At 43.9% G+C, this 15,885-nt stretch overlaps 1 protein-coding gene across 1 annotated transcript in view; it reads left to right on the forward strand.

Moving 5' to 3' along the window:
- The first annotated feature begins 3,894 nt into the window (after positions 1-3,894).
- Positions 3,895-15,885, forward strand: part of LOC126128290 (uncharacterized) — a 78,345-nt gene continuing 66,354 nt past the window's right edge. Inside the window, exon 1 of the mRNA XM_049915151.1 lies at positions 3,895-4,026. Within this exon, the coding sequence (XP_049771108.1) occupies positions 3,895-4,026 (132 nt within the window). The remainder of the gene's footprint in view (positions 4,027-15,885) is intronic.

The raw sequence follows: 15,885 nt of genomic DNA on the forward strand, positions 1-15,885 counted from the left end.
CCTTAACTGCATCTCGTATCTGTGCTGCAAGAGTTTGTATATCAGGAACTTTACCTTTAAAGTGACTCCTCAAAAAGTCAAAAAGGGTTACGTCTGGTGAACGCGGTGGCGATCATTTTGGACCCCTACTCCCGTCTACCAATCCATCCGTCCCGAAACTTTTCCTCCAGGAATTGGCGAGCGAATAACCCCCAGTCTGGATACGCACCATCTTGTTGAATCGTTACCCATACTTCAGTTTCCCGTAACTGACGCTCTCCGAGCAAATGAAGAAATGTAACCACAATAACTCCGTGAGTTAAGCTGCAATTTGCTAAAAACCGCATAACTGTATCAACATAGTTCTTTAGTAACAAGTATTTGTCATCATTTTTGTTGTACTCAAAGCGTCAAAGTACGCATTCAAGTTCAGAGGACGATATGGTACCGTATTGTTATTACTGACCAATCAAATCACGAAGAATATATGTTTCAATACGTTTAGCAAACGAAACTTCCATCTGTTAGTAGCGGCGAAAGAGTTGAACACTGACAGTTTCAAAATTCAAAGCGCTTTATAGAGTAATGATACAGTGCTTTCGCACAATTGATATTTACCACCACAGTACAACACAATGCGGTCATGACAGAAAGCGTACCTTCAGGGCAACGGACGTTAATTACTCTGCGGTACGGAAGTGTTAATTTAATTTATAAACACAGTGTAAATGGTACGGATTTTTCGTTCCAACCGAAGACTTTTCGTAAGTGCATCCGCTTTTCTTTGCTTTCAGGCGGGCTAAAACCTCCACCCTTAGAAGTAAAAAAGAAAAGAACTCAGAGAATACGATATAAACGAATAGCATACGCTCATGCAAAGTTTTTCTTTTACAGTTGCTTGACTATGAGCTGCGCACTTGTTTCGTTTCAATGGCACATTTCACGAGAAGAAAACACTACTGGATTCACTGTAGTGAAAAATCACATAAATATTATGGGTAAACACCCTTAAACCAACATATGAATTGCTGAAAACAGTAGAATAGAACTTGTAAAAAAAAATCCAGAAGGACACAAGGGCCTCTCAGAAATGTTTTAAAAATTGTGCTTATCCGTTACAGATATTTAGAAAATGGTTCAAATGGCTCTGAGCACTATGGGACTCAACTGCTGTGGTCATAAGTCCCCTAGAACTTAGAACTACTTAAACCTAACTAACCTAAGGACAGCACACAATACCCAGCCATCACGAGACAGAGAAAATCCCTGAGCCCGCCGGGAATCGAACCCGGGAACCCGGGCTTGGGAAGCGAGAACGCTACCGCACGACCACGAGATGCGGGCACAGATATTTAGAACTCATAACTGTTAACTAAATGTAAATACATAGAACTGAAACCAGGTACTTTTTTGATTAGTTATTTATTATTCCATGAACCAGTTTTCGAGCCTTTTCAGGTTCATCTTCTGTTGGTTTCCTGGAAGTTACATAACTATTTCTAGCATAATGCTGGGTGCTGACTGTGTGACAAAGATGGAACATGCTTCAATGTATCGCCATGAGTATTGTTTATCTGTCGATACGGATGCTAAATTTTAGTTTTGTACTTACTGTGAAAGTATGTGCGGCTTTTTCTGTTAGTGTCCATCTATCTAATTCTATTTTGATGGCCAGTTGGTACACCACTTCACGCACTGTTACACAATCTGTATACATTTACACTGTGATAGCGAAACTTTTCCAGCATCCAGCATGTTTATACAACTGTTGTTTGTTACAAAGACCCTGAATAAGATAACATTCACGAAGGTAAACAAACGCTAGGTTGGAGGCGCTGAATGCCTGAGGGACGGTTGGTTAGGAACAGGCATATCGAAATGGTAAATACGAAAGAAAACAGTGTGGCACATGCCACTGTTACACAGAATGAATAGGCGAAAATCGATTAGGAGAAATTACCGCTTCTCTGTAGGTTCACAAAATTTAAAGACGGCGGATCTTAAATTCAGCTGGTAGTTTGGGTATGTCAATTTGACCGTTACTGACCACCAAAATGGAAGGGTCGACAATACATCGACTGTGCAGAGATACACCTCGACATAGAGGCACTGAACAAACTGACACCAGTCCCCAAGAAACGTTAATCATTTGTGAAGTTTCTAGAGAAGTTCCTAAACACTTACTAGCCACGCTCGAAACAGGATGCGATAAAAGATTAAATGATAAGATTATCAGCACTAAAGGAGTCTAGATACGAAAATCCAGCTCGAATACTTCACGAACATCAGAAAAAAATATACAGGCGGACGAACCTTTCTCCGACACCGAAATCCTTTGGCTATGCGAAAATAAGCTCTCAAAGGAATGTAAATTAGCACTGACAGGTAAAAGTAAGGAGAATATCAACACGTTCTGGATGTGGTGAAACGAATATGAGGAGAGAGATGTAGGAAGAAGTCGGGAAAAGTAAGGATAATATTAACACATTCTGGATGTGGTGAAACGAATATGAGGAGAGAGATGTAGGAAGAAGTCGGTATTTAAATGTGACGCAGTTTGGACCGTGTAAATGAGCCACCTATTCTGATATGCAATTAAAGAGAGCAGCGGAGTATTGTTTCATAGGCATGGAGGATATTCAAATGGTAACACTCCAATGTGGATGAGAGGGATAACGTGGGCAAGAAGATACCAAGACATATAATGGTAGTGTATGTGGAGGTAAAGGAAGAGTGCAGAGGTAGCTGTACATATGTCAAGATAATTACTGAATTGTAAAATATAAGTTAAAATAAATATTTACTCAAGACCATGAGCAGGACACGATTATATGCTTGTTCATTGTCAGATTGTGTAATATAATATGTATACATGTTTCTCTGTTCTCAGGAATCTTTCGTTCTGTTTTTCTCATATATCTATAGCGTAAGTATCAAAATTTGAAATGTAAAATGTGGAGACGTGGAGTGATTTCGGATTAGATTGGAGTTGTTTCGATCGAGGTTTTATGGTAGATTGATGTCACGATGTGTGCTCTATGTTATTCAGTCTACAGCAGAAAGAAAATGATGGATGACGGTATGATCACTGAGAACAGAGTAAAAGGGGAAATCGAAGGAGTGATTGACTGAATAACAATTGAGATAGATAGTCCAACGTAAGGGAAGAGGAAATGTATAATTGTGAGAATGGAGGTATGGAACAGTGAGGGACAGAAGCCAATAATAGCATCTGAACTCGTCTTAGTAAATTACTCAACGTAGGAATCCATGTCTGAATACTAAATGATAGCTTTGAGTCCGATGTTTTCCACAGAAGATATGAGAACTTTGTGAAGCAGAAAGCCTCGTTTGGAAATTCGAACATGACTTACAGGTACCTAAGATCTAGAACATTATTTTATACATTCGCATCATTGTACTTGCATGTTAAGATTTAATAGCTATATTTGCATGTTAAGATTTATGAGAATTACTATCATGTTAACATTGCTAAGGATTACTTTCATAGTTGCCTTTTGGATAGAGGCTGTGCATGCAAGAGTTTCATGGAGTGGTAAGTAACCACAATAGTATGGGGAGAAACAAGATGTGACTAACCTGTCCCTAAGTGTAAAGTGAACGACTGAGTGAATTATAAATTTTTTCGTCATCAACAGCATAGTGTGCAACATTGAATAGTAATTAAGTTCATTAATTTAAAGAGATTGTTTGAAGATTGGTCAATAATGTAACTTAATAATCTTGAACCATTGCTGTCATTTTAATTCCTTATTTGCTCTGACTGATGCGGTAATCCCATCACAGAAAACATTGAGGAAATAGTTATTAAGGTGTAACAGATAATGAGAAAATCAGTGTGCTGAGCCTACTCGCAATGGATTGTGTAGAATGACATGGCAGCGAGGAGTAGGAATGTTGGCACTGCAGTGCCCAACTGGCACCCTGGCGCAACAGAAGGAAGAAGCAGCGGAAGGCAGTGACGTCAGTCAGAGCAAGCATCAGGCAAGCTGGGTGCGCGTCCAGGAGTTGCGTGCCGCGGCCGAGGTCAGCCAGTTCCAGCTGCAGGGTGTCTTACAGCTGACGTGGCGGCTAAGGTAGATATCAGCCTGCTGCGATGGAGCACATCGTCGAAGGGATTCGCTCAACCCATGAGAGCTGTTATGACTGGTATTCTGGTACACCGGCACACATAAACCTTATGCAGTCAGCAATCCATAACAGAATGGGTTAGCTACAGCCTGAGGGCCTCAATATCCACTACTCGCGGTGAAACCCGGTATCTTACAGCCATATTGCACCGCCAAGCATTTCGTTGTAGCCAGCTTCAATCAATACAACCTCTATTCTCGTACAGACAACTTCCTGTTTGCTATCTGCCACAGATAACGGTACAGATCAGCTTACCTCATTTTCATAGCAAATCTTTGGCTGGTGGGTTGTCGGCCAAGTAGTCTGTAAAATACCTGTTCTGCTCAGGCAAGCACAATCACCATTGTCACAGCACAGCTAAGTGTTATCAACGATCAGCACCTGTTGCGTCTGGACAGACTTTGGGTCTACTGATGATTGCTATTCCAGATAACACACCTGTGGTCCAGGAACGGTGATAATGGAGCATATTAGCCACAATTAGTAAATAATGGTGATGTCATGGTGCAGTATTCACCCCTCTGTGAACTGTGGGGTTAGAAGGAGACCCTGCATTCCCTGTCACAAGACAGCATCAAGCACTTGCAGTTGGACTGTTCTTCATACCCATCCTAAGTTCTGTGTTCACTGAGTGATCCCTCACTATACTCGTGTGTCAATGAACCATTGCACACATGACGTTTAATGGAAGTTTTCTAAAACGCAGATCAGGCTCATTTTTATTTGAATGTATGTAAAATGTTTATTATGCTTATTGAGCTTGTTATATTATGAATTCACGCCTCATATATATTTTGTCAATGAACTGTATCAAGCATGCCAAATTACACAAGTTAGATCATAAGAATACCACCAAAGCACACTCTTGATTACCCTATGTTGTTGCTGTATCTGCCACAGACACTCACCATGTTTCTGCAGACCATGTAGCTATTAAGTACACACACTGCATACAACATTAACAGAATTATTTAAGCAATCCGGAAATTTATCTCATGATTTATTAATGCCAGTATTACGTTTAATGTTAACAAGGCTAAAGCCATGTTTTTCAGCTTTGGATTTCTTTGTTTTATATTTCGTCAGTGTCACCATAAATTCAATCATAGCTAAATGTACGAATGCACAAATTTTCGTTATAGATGTTCTCAATGTCAATTTAGAAATTACACTTTACGCACTATACATTTCTTAGACACAAATACGAATGACATTCAGTCGGATGAATTTGTAGTATGAGTGGGCAAGGGGTCAATGTAAATGTCAGGCAGAGTAAGTTTCATGATATGCTGTTTAACATAATATTAACTCTGAAATCTGAATCGAGAATTGCTTTAATTTGTTTGAGGGATCATCAGTCCTTATTTGTTAAGATGGCAAAATGTTAAAGGACATGCTTTTGCACACAGTCCAAATAATAAATGTAAGATTAGGGTGATCTCCTTGAATCTGAATCTGATTGAATGTGGTATAGTGATCAGATGAAATATTAAGGATTGCTGTATCTATTGAAGGTTCATTATATGGGCTGTCCTACAGAAAGACCAGAGGTTGAATAAATAAGTCGATTTATTGGTAACAACATTTTGCTTGTGGCTGCCCCACCACCTATAGTCCGTGAGACGAGTGATTAGTACTGACAGTTCCGGCGGGCAGACGGCGCTGTTGCCGAACGTGGCTCACAGCACGCGGCGCCCTGTCTGCTACACGCATTCTCTAGCAGCAGAAATAAAAGCGAGACAAAATACAAGTCGTATTGGTACGCGTGAATTTATTTAAAGTTGATGCTTGAAGTATATTAACTCGAAAACTGATAAGAGCTATTTAGTACAAGTATCTAAGATGCTGAAACATAATAAAGTTATTTGTTAAACTTCACAACTGAAATGAAAACTATTTTCGCAAGTTGTTGAACATTAGCAGTTTTGGTTTCCATTGTTACTAGCATTATTAATTTGTTCTACTACAAGCTACAGAATAATTAGTCAGTGTATTAAGAGTTATAATCTGAAGAAAGTACTCACAATATGATGATCTGGTTGTAGATCGATAGCAAACTCCCTTCTTACATTCCTGAATACGTTGTAGTTACTGTAATGGAAAAACACCACTCACATCACTGTCAGAATCTGATTTGACATTGTCTTCCTCAGCACTACTCGAACTATCACTGCTCTCTCCCAGATGTATAATTAAATTTTCGATGCATTCTTCCACAACCCCTTCGGTTTTGGCCGCCTCTCTGATGGCACTTGCAGTGCTGTTTACAATTTTAGCCCACGTCTCGCTTGTCACTTTACTGATAGCTGCTGGAAGGAGAGTTTCCACTTCAGAGATCGTGAATTTTTTATTGTTTGCAGCAATGTAATTTTTTATCTGCGCCCACACTCCTTCAATTGCATTGAAGTGACAGTGTTATGGAGGAAGCCGAACGATTTCATGCCCGTGCCTTTTAGCAATCTCGTCAATTACATATGTTGAAAATTGGGGTTTCTTTTGTGCCACAATTTCGAGCAGTTCCGCCTTCCTTAAATCTTCTCTGAAATCTACTTTTCGCCGTTTCAACCACTGAATGATATCGTCTTTTTTTGTTGCCAAGGTTGGTGCCTTATCGTGAACAACGGAATGATAAGGCGCATTGTCCATAACAATCACTGATGGACTTGGCAGATTCGTCATAAGTGATGTCTCGAACCATTCTTGAAATACTACACTGTTCATTTCTTCATGGTAATCTCCCGTCTTTTTTGACAGAAACATTTTCAAGCAGTTTGGCACAAAACCTTTCGATGTTCCTGCATGTAAGACAATAATACGCCCTCCTTTGCCAACAGGCACTGCCATTGTCCCTCGGGCGTTCCATCATTCCAGCCTCTACGTAAAGAATGGCTGGCATTGACCCAAGTTTCATCTAACCACACTATACTTTCGAATTCCACACCCATGATCCTGCGCAGAAATCTGCACCGCCATGCAACTACATCTGTCCTTTCCGTTAATATTTTGCGTCCGTTAAACAGTGAATAGCTGAAGCCTATGTCTTTCAACACTGTACACAATGAAAATTTGCTCCCTTTAAAAAGATCGTCTTTCTGAAGCGACACCAGTAATTTAGATAGAGTGGGATGTTCCCTTCTCTTATAATAGCTGTATATATGACGACGAATAGCGTCTTTCTGAAAATCGTCCAAAGCTGTCACCTGCTTATTTCTCGGTCGCTTCTTTCCTGGTGTGTGCAGCTTTGTTGTGCCACTCTCGTCACAATCTACACTATACTATTCTTTCCCTATCTTTACAACAGTGTTCTTACTTATTTTCAATGCTGCTGCAGTTCTCTTCACAACCTGAACAACAGGAATTAAGGGCCCACCTTTGTCCTTTTCTTTCTCAAAGTAATCCCTCACAGAGCACACGAATTCACGGGCCTGGGTGTGTAGCACACTTTTCTTCCTCCGTTTCACTTCTTGTGTTGGGCTGGTACTACCCGCCGCACTAGACATTGTTTACAACGAAACATAAACAAAGAAACACTAAAAACAACAAAAACGAAATAAACTGCGAATTCAACTTCAGACAAACGACGAACGACCGCACCGCCTGCACGCGAGACACTGGTAAGTTTCATAAGCGCGCGCGACCGGGTTTCAGAGCGGCAACGTGGCCCTTGCTACCCGCTCGAAGTCAGGCCGTCATTGGCTGCCTGCCTGCGGTCGCTAGGCAACGGAAAGACGCTACCGAGCTGTCAATACCAAAGACTCGTCTCCCAGACTATAGCAAGTGGGAGTTTCATCTGTGCAAAATTTTAAATAGACCGGGGGATAAGGCGGGTTGTTATGAAACATGGCAGGCAATTTTGCATGCCGCTGTCGTCAAAATTAAAGTGTGAGTCTGTGATTAATAAACTGACAACAGGGCAAATTGGAATGAGAATGTGGCTTGTTGATATGAAATCACAATGACTGGCAATAAGGTGTTCTACGTAATTTTTTTCTCTTTCCTTTATTAACAAGTTGGTGGGTTAACTGGTTTACTTATGTTTCTGGTGTGCATGAGAGTATACAGTGCGTTGGATTTCAGATGGGTCAGCGGAGGAGGAGATTTATGTTTAACGTCGCGTCGACAACGAGGTCCTTCAAGACAAAGCACAAACTCGATTAGGGAAGGATGGATAAGGAAATCAGCCGTGCCACTTCAAAGGAACCATCTCGGCACTTTCCTTAAGCTATTTAGGAAAATTACGGAAACCTAAATCGGGTTATCGAGAAGCCGGTTTGAGCCGTCGTCTACCCGAATCCGACTCTAATGTGTTAACCACTGAGCTACCTCGCTCGGTATGAACGAGTAGAGAAAGCTACGGCCGAGTAGGACCGACCAGTAGCAAAGACCGGCGACCCAGGTGGTGGATTCTTTGAGGTTACCCAGTTTCCCCAAGGGATGGCAAGCATCCGTCCACCTATAAGACTGCACAGCTTAACGTCCGGCTAGAGGTCACTCTAGCGACAACTCCGGGGGTCGGGAGCGCCTTTCCATGTTTTGCAGACCACTTCTGCAGTAAGCATGGGCTACAGAAAACAACGTCTGGCCTCGTAGCAGTTGTTTATTTATTCCTATAGCATCAATTGAAAGGCTAACGACATAAGCGAGAAAACGTGCGGCTGGCGTAATAGTGTTTGACGTCAAGGGCACAGCGCTGAAGTAGAGGAATTTTTATGTTGTGAATGATGTCTAAAGGAGAAGCGATATTTTGTCAGGATTCTCTAATTGGAGGGAAACCTTGTGATAGGGCGGCAGTGCTTCTTAACTTTGTAATTAAGAACTGGCACTAGAATGAAATTTTCTCTCTACAGCGGAGTGTACGCTGATATGAAACTTCCGGGCAGATTAAAACTGTGTGCCGGACCGAGACTGGAATTTGGGACCTTTACCTTTCGCGGGAAAGTGCTCTACTGCCTGAGAACTGGCACTGTTTGCCGGGGAGGAATTGACAGGGCGTAAGAAAGCGCCACAAGAGAGACTCTTGGGTTTAGGACACAGAGGTGTGTGCATCGACTTCAGCTTAGGACAGGAGGTGCAACATCGAATCCTGGTACGGTAGCAATAGATGACCGATTGAGTAGGCGTGACAATGCGGTTGAGACCGCAACTTTTTAGAGTTACAACACGGAGATGACGACATCATCCCCACGAAGGGGCCAGCACATCTGCTGCGTACGGCTCGGCACATCGCAGTCGGATTTATGGTGAGCATAATTCGCATTACCGGCAGAGTATCTCGATTCAGTTTCACACTTGTGGATTCCAGGACGATCGCCTATCTCAGCTTCATTGCACTTCTACTGAATGTATGAACTTATGGTTGAAAAATTCTTTCATTGTTGTCGGCAGGAATTCGTGGAAGGGCCAAGCCCCAGTTTCGGTACCGCATGCAGTTGAGAACATCTACATTTATACCGTGAAAACATTTAAAATTTTCCTTTACACAGGAATAAAGTGAAAATCCAGTTAACAACACAAAACGCCAGAAGGGCTTAAAAATTTGCTTTGAAATTTATCCCTTTAAAAAAATTTCAACAAGATCAAAATCAATAATCACCAAGCGCCAGAAGGCTTGGAAACTGCGTTGAAATTTTTAAGTACTACAACATGTCAAGATCAATTCAAAGGCCCAGAAGGCCTGCAAATAGCCCCTTTAAAAATTGAAATAAAACACTGTAACAGAAAAAGATCAAGATATTCTACAATTCCTCTAAAACAGTTTAAGAGGGTAAATGCACCACTTCAAAACAACTAGGCCACGGTGATAGCTACGAGAAAAATAACAAATAGAAAACAGTGACAGCAAGTGCTAGTGCCTTTTCCCACATGTTGCGCAGGGTCGGCATGGTTAAGGTCAGATTTGGCATGGTTAATGTTAAGGGGTGGCCGGATACCCTTCCTGTGCCCCCCCCCCCCTCACCCCCGGGATGGAACGAGTGTACCCCAACTGGGCCGGATACCCTTCCTGTGCCCCCCCCCCCCCCCTCACCCCCGGGATGGAACGAGTGTACCCCAACTGTTCGCATCTAGTGTAAAGCATGGAATAGTGCGAACACGTTCAAACGTCTGCGAGTCGTGTAACTGAGGCGGGACATGGGGCCCAGCCGGGTATTCATCTAGTGGGATGTGGAAAACCGTCTGAAAACCACTTTCATGATGGCCAGCACCGGCCCTCGTCGGTAATCCACCGGGGTGATTCGACGGGGCCCGGCGCCTCTACCCGAGTCCAGGAAGCAGCACATAAGCGCTCTCATCTAACGTGGCAGGTGACAGCAAAGCTGGTTTGTAGAGCTTAAACGTTTGGCAAATTGGCAAAACTTGCAATAGAGTTTTGCTTCGTGAAATTTAGTAACTGTCTGATGGCTCGAAAGCTTCCTATTTGCACAATTTTGAGGCTTGATTCCGGGAGGGGAAGGCAGGCAAGGGCAAATTTATCAGAGAACGGAAAATTCAGAAGACTCCAGGACAGAGCGTCCCAATAAACATAAACTAGTACTGGCCTCCGCCCAGAACCACAAACGCTTCCTCTCCCGTCGCCAAGGCGGCCGGCTGGTGACGCACATCGGAACAATTTGTTGGCCAGTCGGACAACCAGAAGCTGGGCCAGCATACAATACGGCAAACTAGCCCAGACTGCAAAACTGACAACCTGATATCAGTTTAGATCAACTTCAACAGAAACCACGTAAAAAACAAGAATAATTCATCACTTGAACCTTCTGCCATTTGAACCCCCTTTTTTTAAAAAAAAGAGTGACAAAGACTAAATAAGATTATAACACTTAAACCGAAGAAGTAATCAATGATAACTCCCGTAAAACTATTATTTGTCCCCAGAACTCTGAATATATGTGAAGCGCGAAAGAAACTGGTATAGACATGCGTATTCAAATACAGAGATATTGAAAGGGTACAGTACCGCCCGACATTGAAAATAGGTACAACATTCTCCGTTATTCTTGTCAGAACAACATATTTCTTGTAATAATAACTCAATTTCACTTAACACACCGAAGCCGGATACCAGAGTAGGAAAGAAAGACAATTTATTTATTTAATTGATCACATGTGCACCCCCCTACAAAATAAATCCCTACATCCAATTTGGTGAGATCTACGAAATGAATGAATGCATGGTCGTCTGCTAACCGCATATAGTGAATGTTCAATATATGATCATCTTTGAGACGGTCCTTTGGTCACCTTTGGTGGAACCAAAGAGATGAAATTTACCTGAGCTTTGAGCGCCTGAAATGTGGCTGACCAATCGGTAGCAAGGTCTTCCCCCACCTCGACAGAGGTGCGAGATGACCTGAAGAACGGCCATGTTTCAGCACTAGGGCGCTGGATCTTGTGTTTGTAAGACCTGTCTTAGGTGTGCTCCGTAAAGACAAAAGAGTGGAGAGAATGGTATACATGTGGAATACTTAAGAGTAGTTTGGAATAATAATTTCTCTATTTCAGGAACTTTTGTGGGGAGAATTAAATGTCAGGCAGGTAATACTAAGGGAATCATAGTAATCTTCGGAAGTGACCAATGGTCACAATGAAACCACGTGTAGCAATAAGTTGAAATACTCCCGAGTGCATAAGTTAAGCTGAATTACTGGCGTGTATACTATAAGTTGGAAATATTTAAGAAATGGCGTGTGAAGGACTTGAAATTAGAAACGAGTACTTCCACGTGGTGAGTACTGTGTGAGTCTCAATCTGTGTATGAGACAAAGGATAAAAAGACGTGCTCGTCCATGGTATCAGTTGAGGACTCGCGTGTATAACGAATATGTTCTTAATACTACTTTGCGTGTTATGTTTCCGTGTGACGCTTGATTCAAACTATGATACTCCGAGAGTGAAGCAAGGTGAGTCAGCCGTCTATCCAGCAACGCCACTTGGCTTGCATTGCACAGGAAGACGTCCATATATCCTCCAGAGTTCATAGTAGGAAAGAAAAGTTACGAAGTGGGGCAGCATCGTGTGAAACTGGGATGAATGCTAATTGAAGTGGGAAAGCTGAAAGTGATGTGATCATAACGTTGTGACTATTCCTTGTGTTGTATTTCATGTTGCCAGTGTGGTGTATTTCATGTAATTTAAGTATGTGTGGTTTGCATAGGTGAGTAGCAAGATAGGTTCAGAGGCAGTGGGTTATGCATGTTCCTTTTTGTACCGCTCGGTCTGGAGGAAATTTTCGTGACGATGGGTGTGAGAGTCGAAGTGTGAGATATAGCAAAAGATCCACCATCCTGTCCAGAAAGTGCACTGTAGTGTTAGATAATTACGAGACCATAAGATAGAGAATCACCAATGTAAAGCCATGACCGCTGGGCGGGGTTTCTTACGTGTAATTGTTGTATAAAATGTAATCGTGTGTTTAATCTTTGAATCATAATATAATTTACCGGAATAAAAATGATAGTGAAAAGAATAAGATTGGTGGCCTTGTTCTTCGAGTAGTGTGTAGTCATGATACCCATAATTTACAATGTGTGCGCCATTCATATTCAGTGCGATGGTCACGTGTTGGTCAAAGCCATTGGGTAAGAATGAAAATGTGGTATTGCCAGAGAGTAGTGAACAATCAGAGTTGTGTAAATTACCAATAGTCAGATGTGCGTTATCCGTTTCAGTTTCGTAATATTCAAACAGGAGAATAATTTGTAACTTAATTGTGAATACTAGAGCTCATGTTACTCGATAAATAAGAATGAATCCACTCGCTTGGCAGATCACTCATCTTGCAGGCCTGACTGCTTGATGCCACAGTATGAGCAAGGCATGTGGGTGCTTCTCAATATGTAAACAGGCAGAGTATGGCGCTGCAATCGACAACGTCTACACTCCTGGAAATTGAAATAAGAACACCGTGAATTCATTGTCCCAGGAAGGGGAAACTTTATTGACACATTCCTGGGGTCAGATACATCACATGATCACACTGACAGAACCGCAGGCACATAGACACAGGCAACAGAGCATGCACAATGTCGGCACTAGTACAGTGTATATCCACCTTTCGCAGCAATGCAGGCTGCTATTCTCCCATGGAGACGATCGTAGAGATGCTGGATGTAGTCCTGTGGAACGGCTTGCCATGCCATTTCCACCTGGTGCCTCAGTTGGACCAGCGTTCGTGCCGGACGTGCAGACCGCGTGAGACGACGCTTCATCCAGTCCCAAACATGCTCAATGGGGGACAGATCCGGAGATGTTGCTGGCCAGGGTAGTTGACTTACACCTTCTAGAGCACGTTGGGTGGCACGGGATACATGCGGACGTGCATTGTCCTGTTGGAACAGCAAGTTCCCTTGCCGGTCTAGGAATGGTAGAACGATGGGTTCGATGACGGTTAGGATGTACCGTGCACTATTCAGTGTCCCCTCGACGATCACCAGTGGTGTACGGCCAGTGTAGGAGATCGCTCCCCACACCATGATGCCGGGTGTTGGCCCTGTGTGCCTCGGTCGTATGCAGTCCTGATTGTGGCGCTCACCTGCACGGCGCCAAACACGCATACGACCATCATTGGCACCAAGGCAGAAGCGACTCTCATCGCTGAAGACGACACGTCTCCATTCGTCCCTCCATTCACGCCTGTCGCGACACCACTGGAGGCGGGCTGCACGATGTTGGGGCGTGAGCGGAAGACGGCCTAATGGTGTGCGGGACCGTATCCCAGCTTCATGGAGACGGTTGCGAATGGTCCTCGCCGATATCCCAGGAGCAACAGTGTCCCTAATTTGCTGGGAAGTGGCGGTGCGGTCCCCTACGGCACTCCGTAGGATCCTACGGTCTTGGCGTGCATCCGTGCGTCGCTGCGGTCCGGTCCCAGGTCGACGGGCACGTGCACCTTCCGCCGACCACTGGCGACAACATCGACGTACTGTGGAGACCTCACGCCCCACGTGTTGAGCAATTCGGCGGTACGTCCACTCGGCCTCCCGCATGCCCACTATACGCCCTCGCTCAAAGTCCGTCTACTGCACATATGGTTCACTCTCCACGCTGTCGCGGCATGCTACCAGTGTTAAAGACTGCGATGGAGCTCCGTATGCCACGGCAAACTGGCTGACACTGACGGCGGCGGTGCACAAATGCTGCGCAGCTAGCGCCATTCGACGGCCAACACCGCGGTTCCTGGTGTGTCCGCTGTGCCGTGCGTGTGATCATTGCTTGTACAGCCCTCTCGCAGTGTCCGGAGCAAGTATGGTGGGTCTGACACACCGGTGTCAATGTGTTCTTTTTTCCATTTCCAGGAGTGTATATAAGGCAACAAGTGTCTGGCACAGATGTTAGATCGCTTACTGCTGCTACAATGGCAGGTTATCAAGATTTAAGTGAGTCTGAACGTGTTGTTATAGTCGGCGCAAAAGCGATGGGAACAGCATCTCCGAGGTAGCGCTGAAACGGACTTTTTCACGCACGACCATTTCACGAGTGTACCGTGAATATCAGGAACCCAGTAAAACATCAAATCTCCGACATCGCTTGGCCGGGAAAGGATCTGTAAGAACGGGACCAACGACGACTGAAAGGAATCGTTCGACGTGACAAAAGTCTAACGCTTCCGCAACTTGCTGCAGATTTCAATTCTGGGCCATCAACAAGTGTCAGCGTGGGAATCATTCAACGAAACATTAGCGATATGCCATTTCGGAGCCGAAGGTCCACTCGTGTACCCTTGACGACTGCACGACACAAAGCTTACTCGTCGCCTGTGCCCGTCGACACTGACATTGGACTGCTGATGACTGGAAACATGTTGCCTGGTCTGACGAGTCTCGTTTCAAATTGTATCGTGTACGATTATGGAGACAACCTCGTGAGTCCATGGACCTTGCATGTCAGCAGTGGATTGTTCAAGCTGGTCTAGGCTCTGTAATGATGTGGGGCGTGATAGGGAACCCCTGATATGTCTAGATACGGTTCCGACAAGTGACACGTACGTAAGCATCCTGCCTGATCACCTGCATCCATTCATGTCCATTGTGCATTCCGACGGATTTGCGCGATTACACCAGGACAATGCGACACCCTACACGACCAAAATTCCTACACAGCGGCTCCAGGAAGACTCTTCAGAGTTTAAATACTTCCGCTGGCCACCAAACTCCCCAAACGTGAACATTACTCAGCATATCTGGGACGTCTTGCAACGTGCTGTTCAGAAGAGATCTCCATCCCCTCGTACTCTTACGGATTTATGGACAGTCTTGCCGGATTCATGGTGTCAGTTCCTTCCAGCACTTCTTCAGACAATATTAGAGTCCATGCCACGTAGTTTTGCGCGATTTCTGCGTGCCCGCGGGGCCCTACAAGATATTACGCAGGCGTATCAAATTTCTTTGGCTCTTGAGTGTGTATGACAAACATTTAAACTAGAGTGGAATATTGAAACCCAAGATCAATTCAAGGTAATTACAACAAGTCGCCCACATAAATCCAGTACTCGGACACCGATACGACTAACTGCTCATTCAAAAACGTCGCTAGATACAAATACTAAACCTTACCAACCTAGGGCATTCATCAACAATACACAGTGTCCCCTACGTGACAGCTGTCTCCCTGTGCGGGTAGGGCTTACGGACACCCCATTGGATGCCCAATTTAGTTCTACACCCATTAAAAGAAAGAGTTTAAGTACGTCGCGTAATAAATTCCCTGTATATCACAGTAGGACTCCTATCAGTTCGACCCCTCCACAGATCCACCAAA

This window comes from Schistocerca cancellata, chromosome 1 (genome assembly GCF_023864275.1).
Source record: "Schistocerca cancellata isolate TAMUIC-IGC-003103 chromosome 1, iqSchCanc2.1, whole genome shotgun sequence".
NCBI classification, from domain to species: domain Eukaryota; kingdom Metazoa; phylum Arthropoda; class Insecta; order Orthoptera; family Acrididae; genus Schistocerca; species Schistocerca cancellata.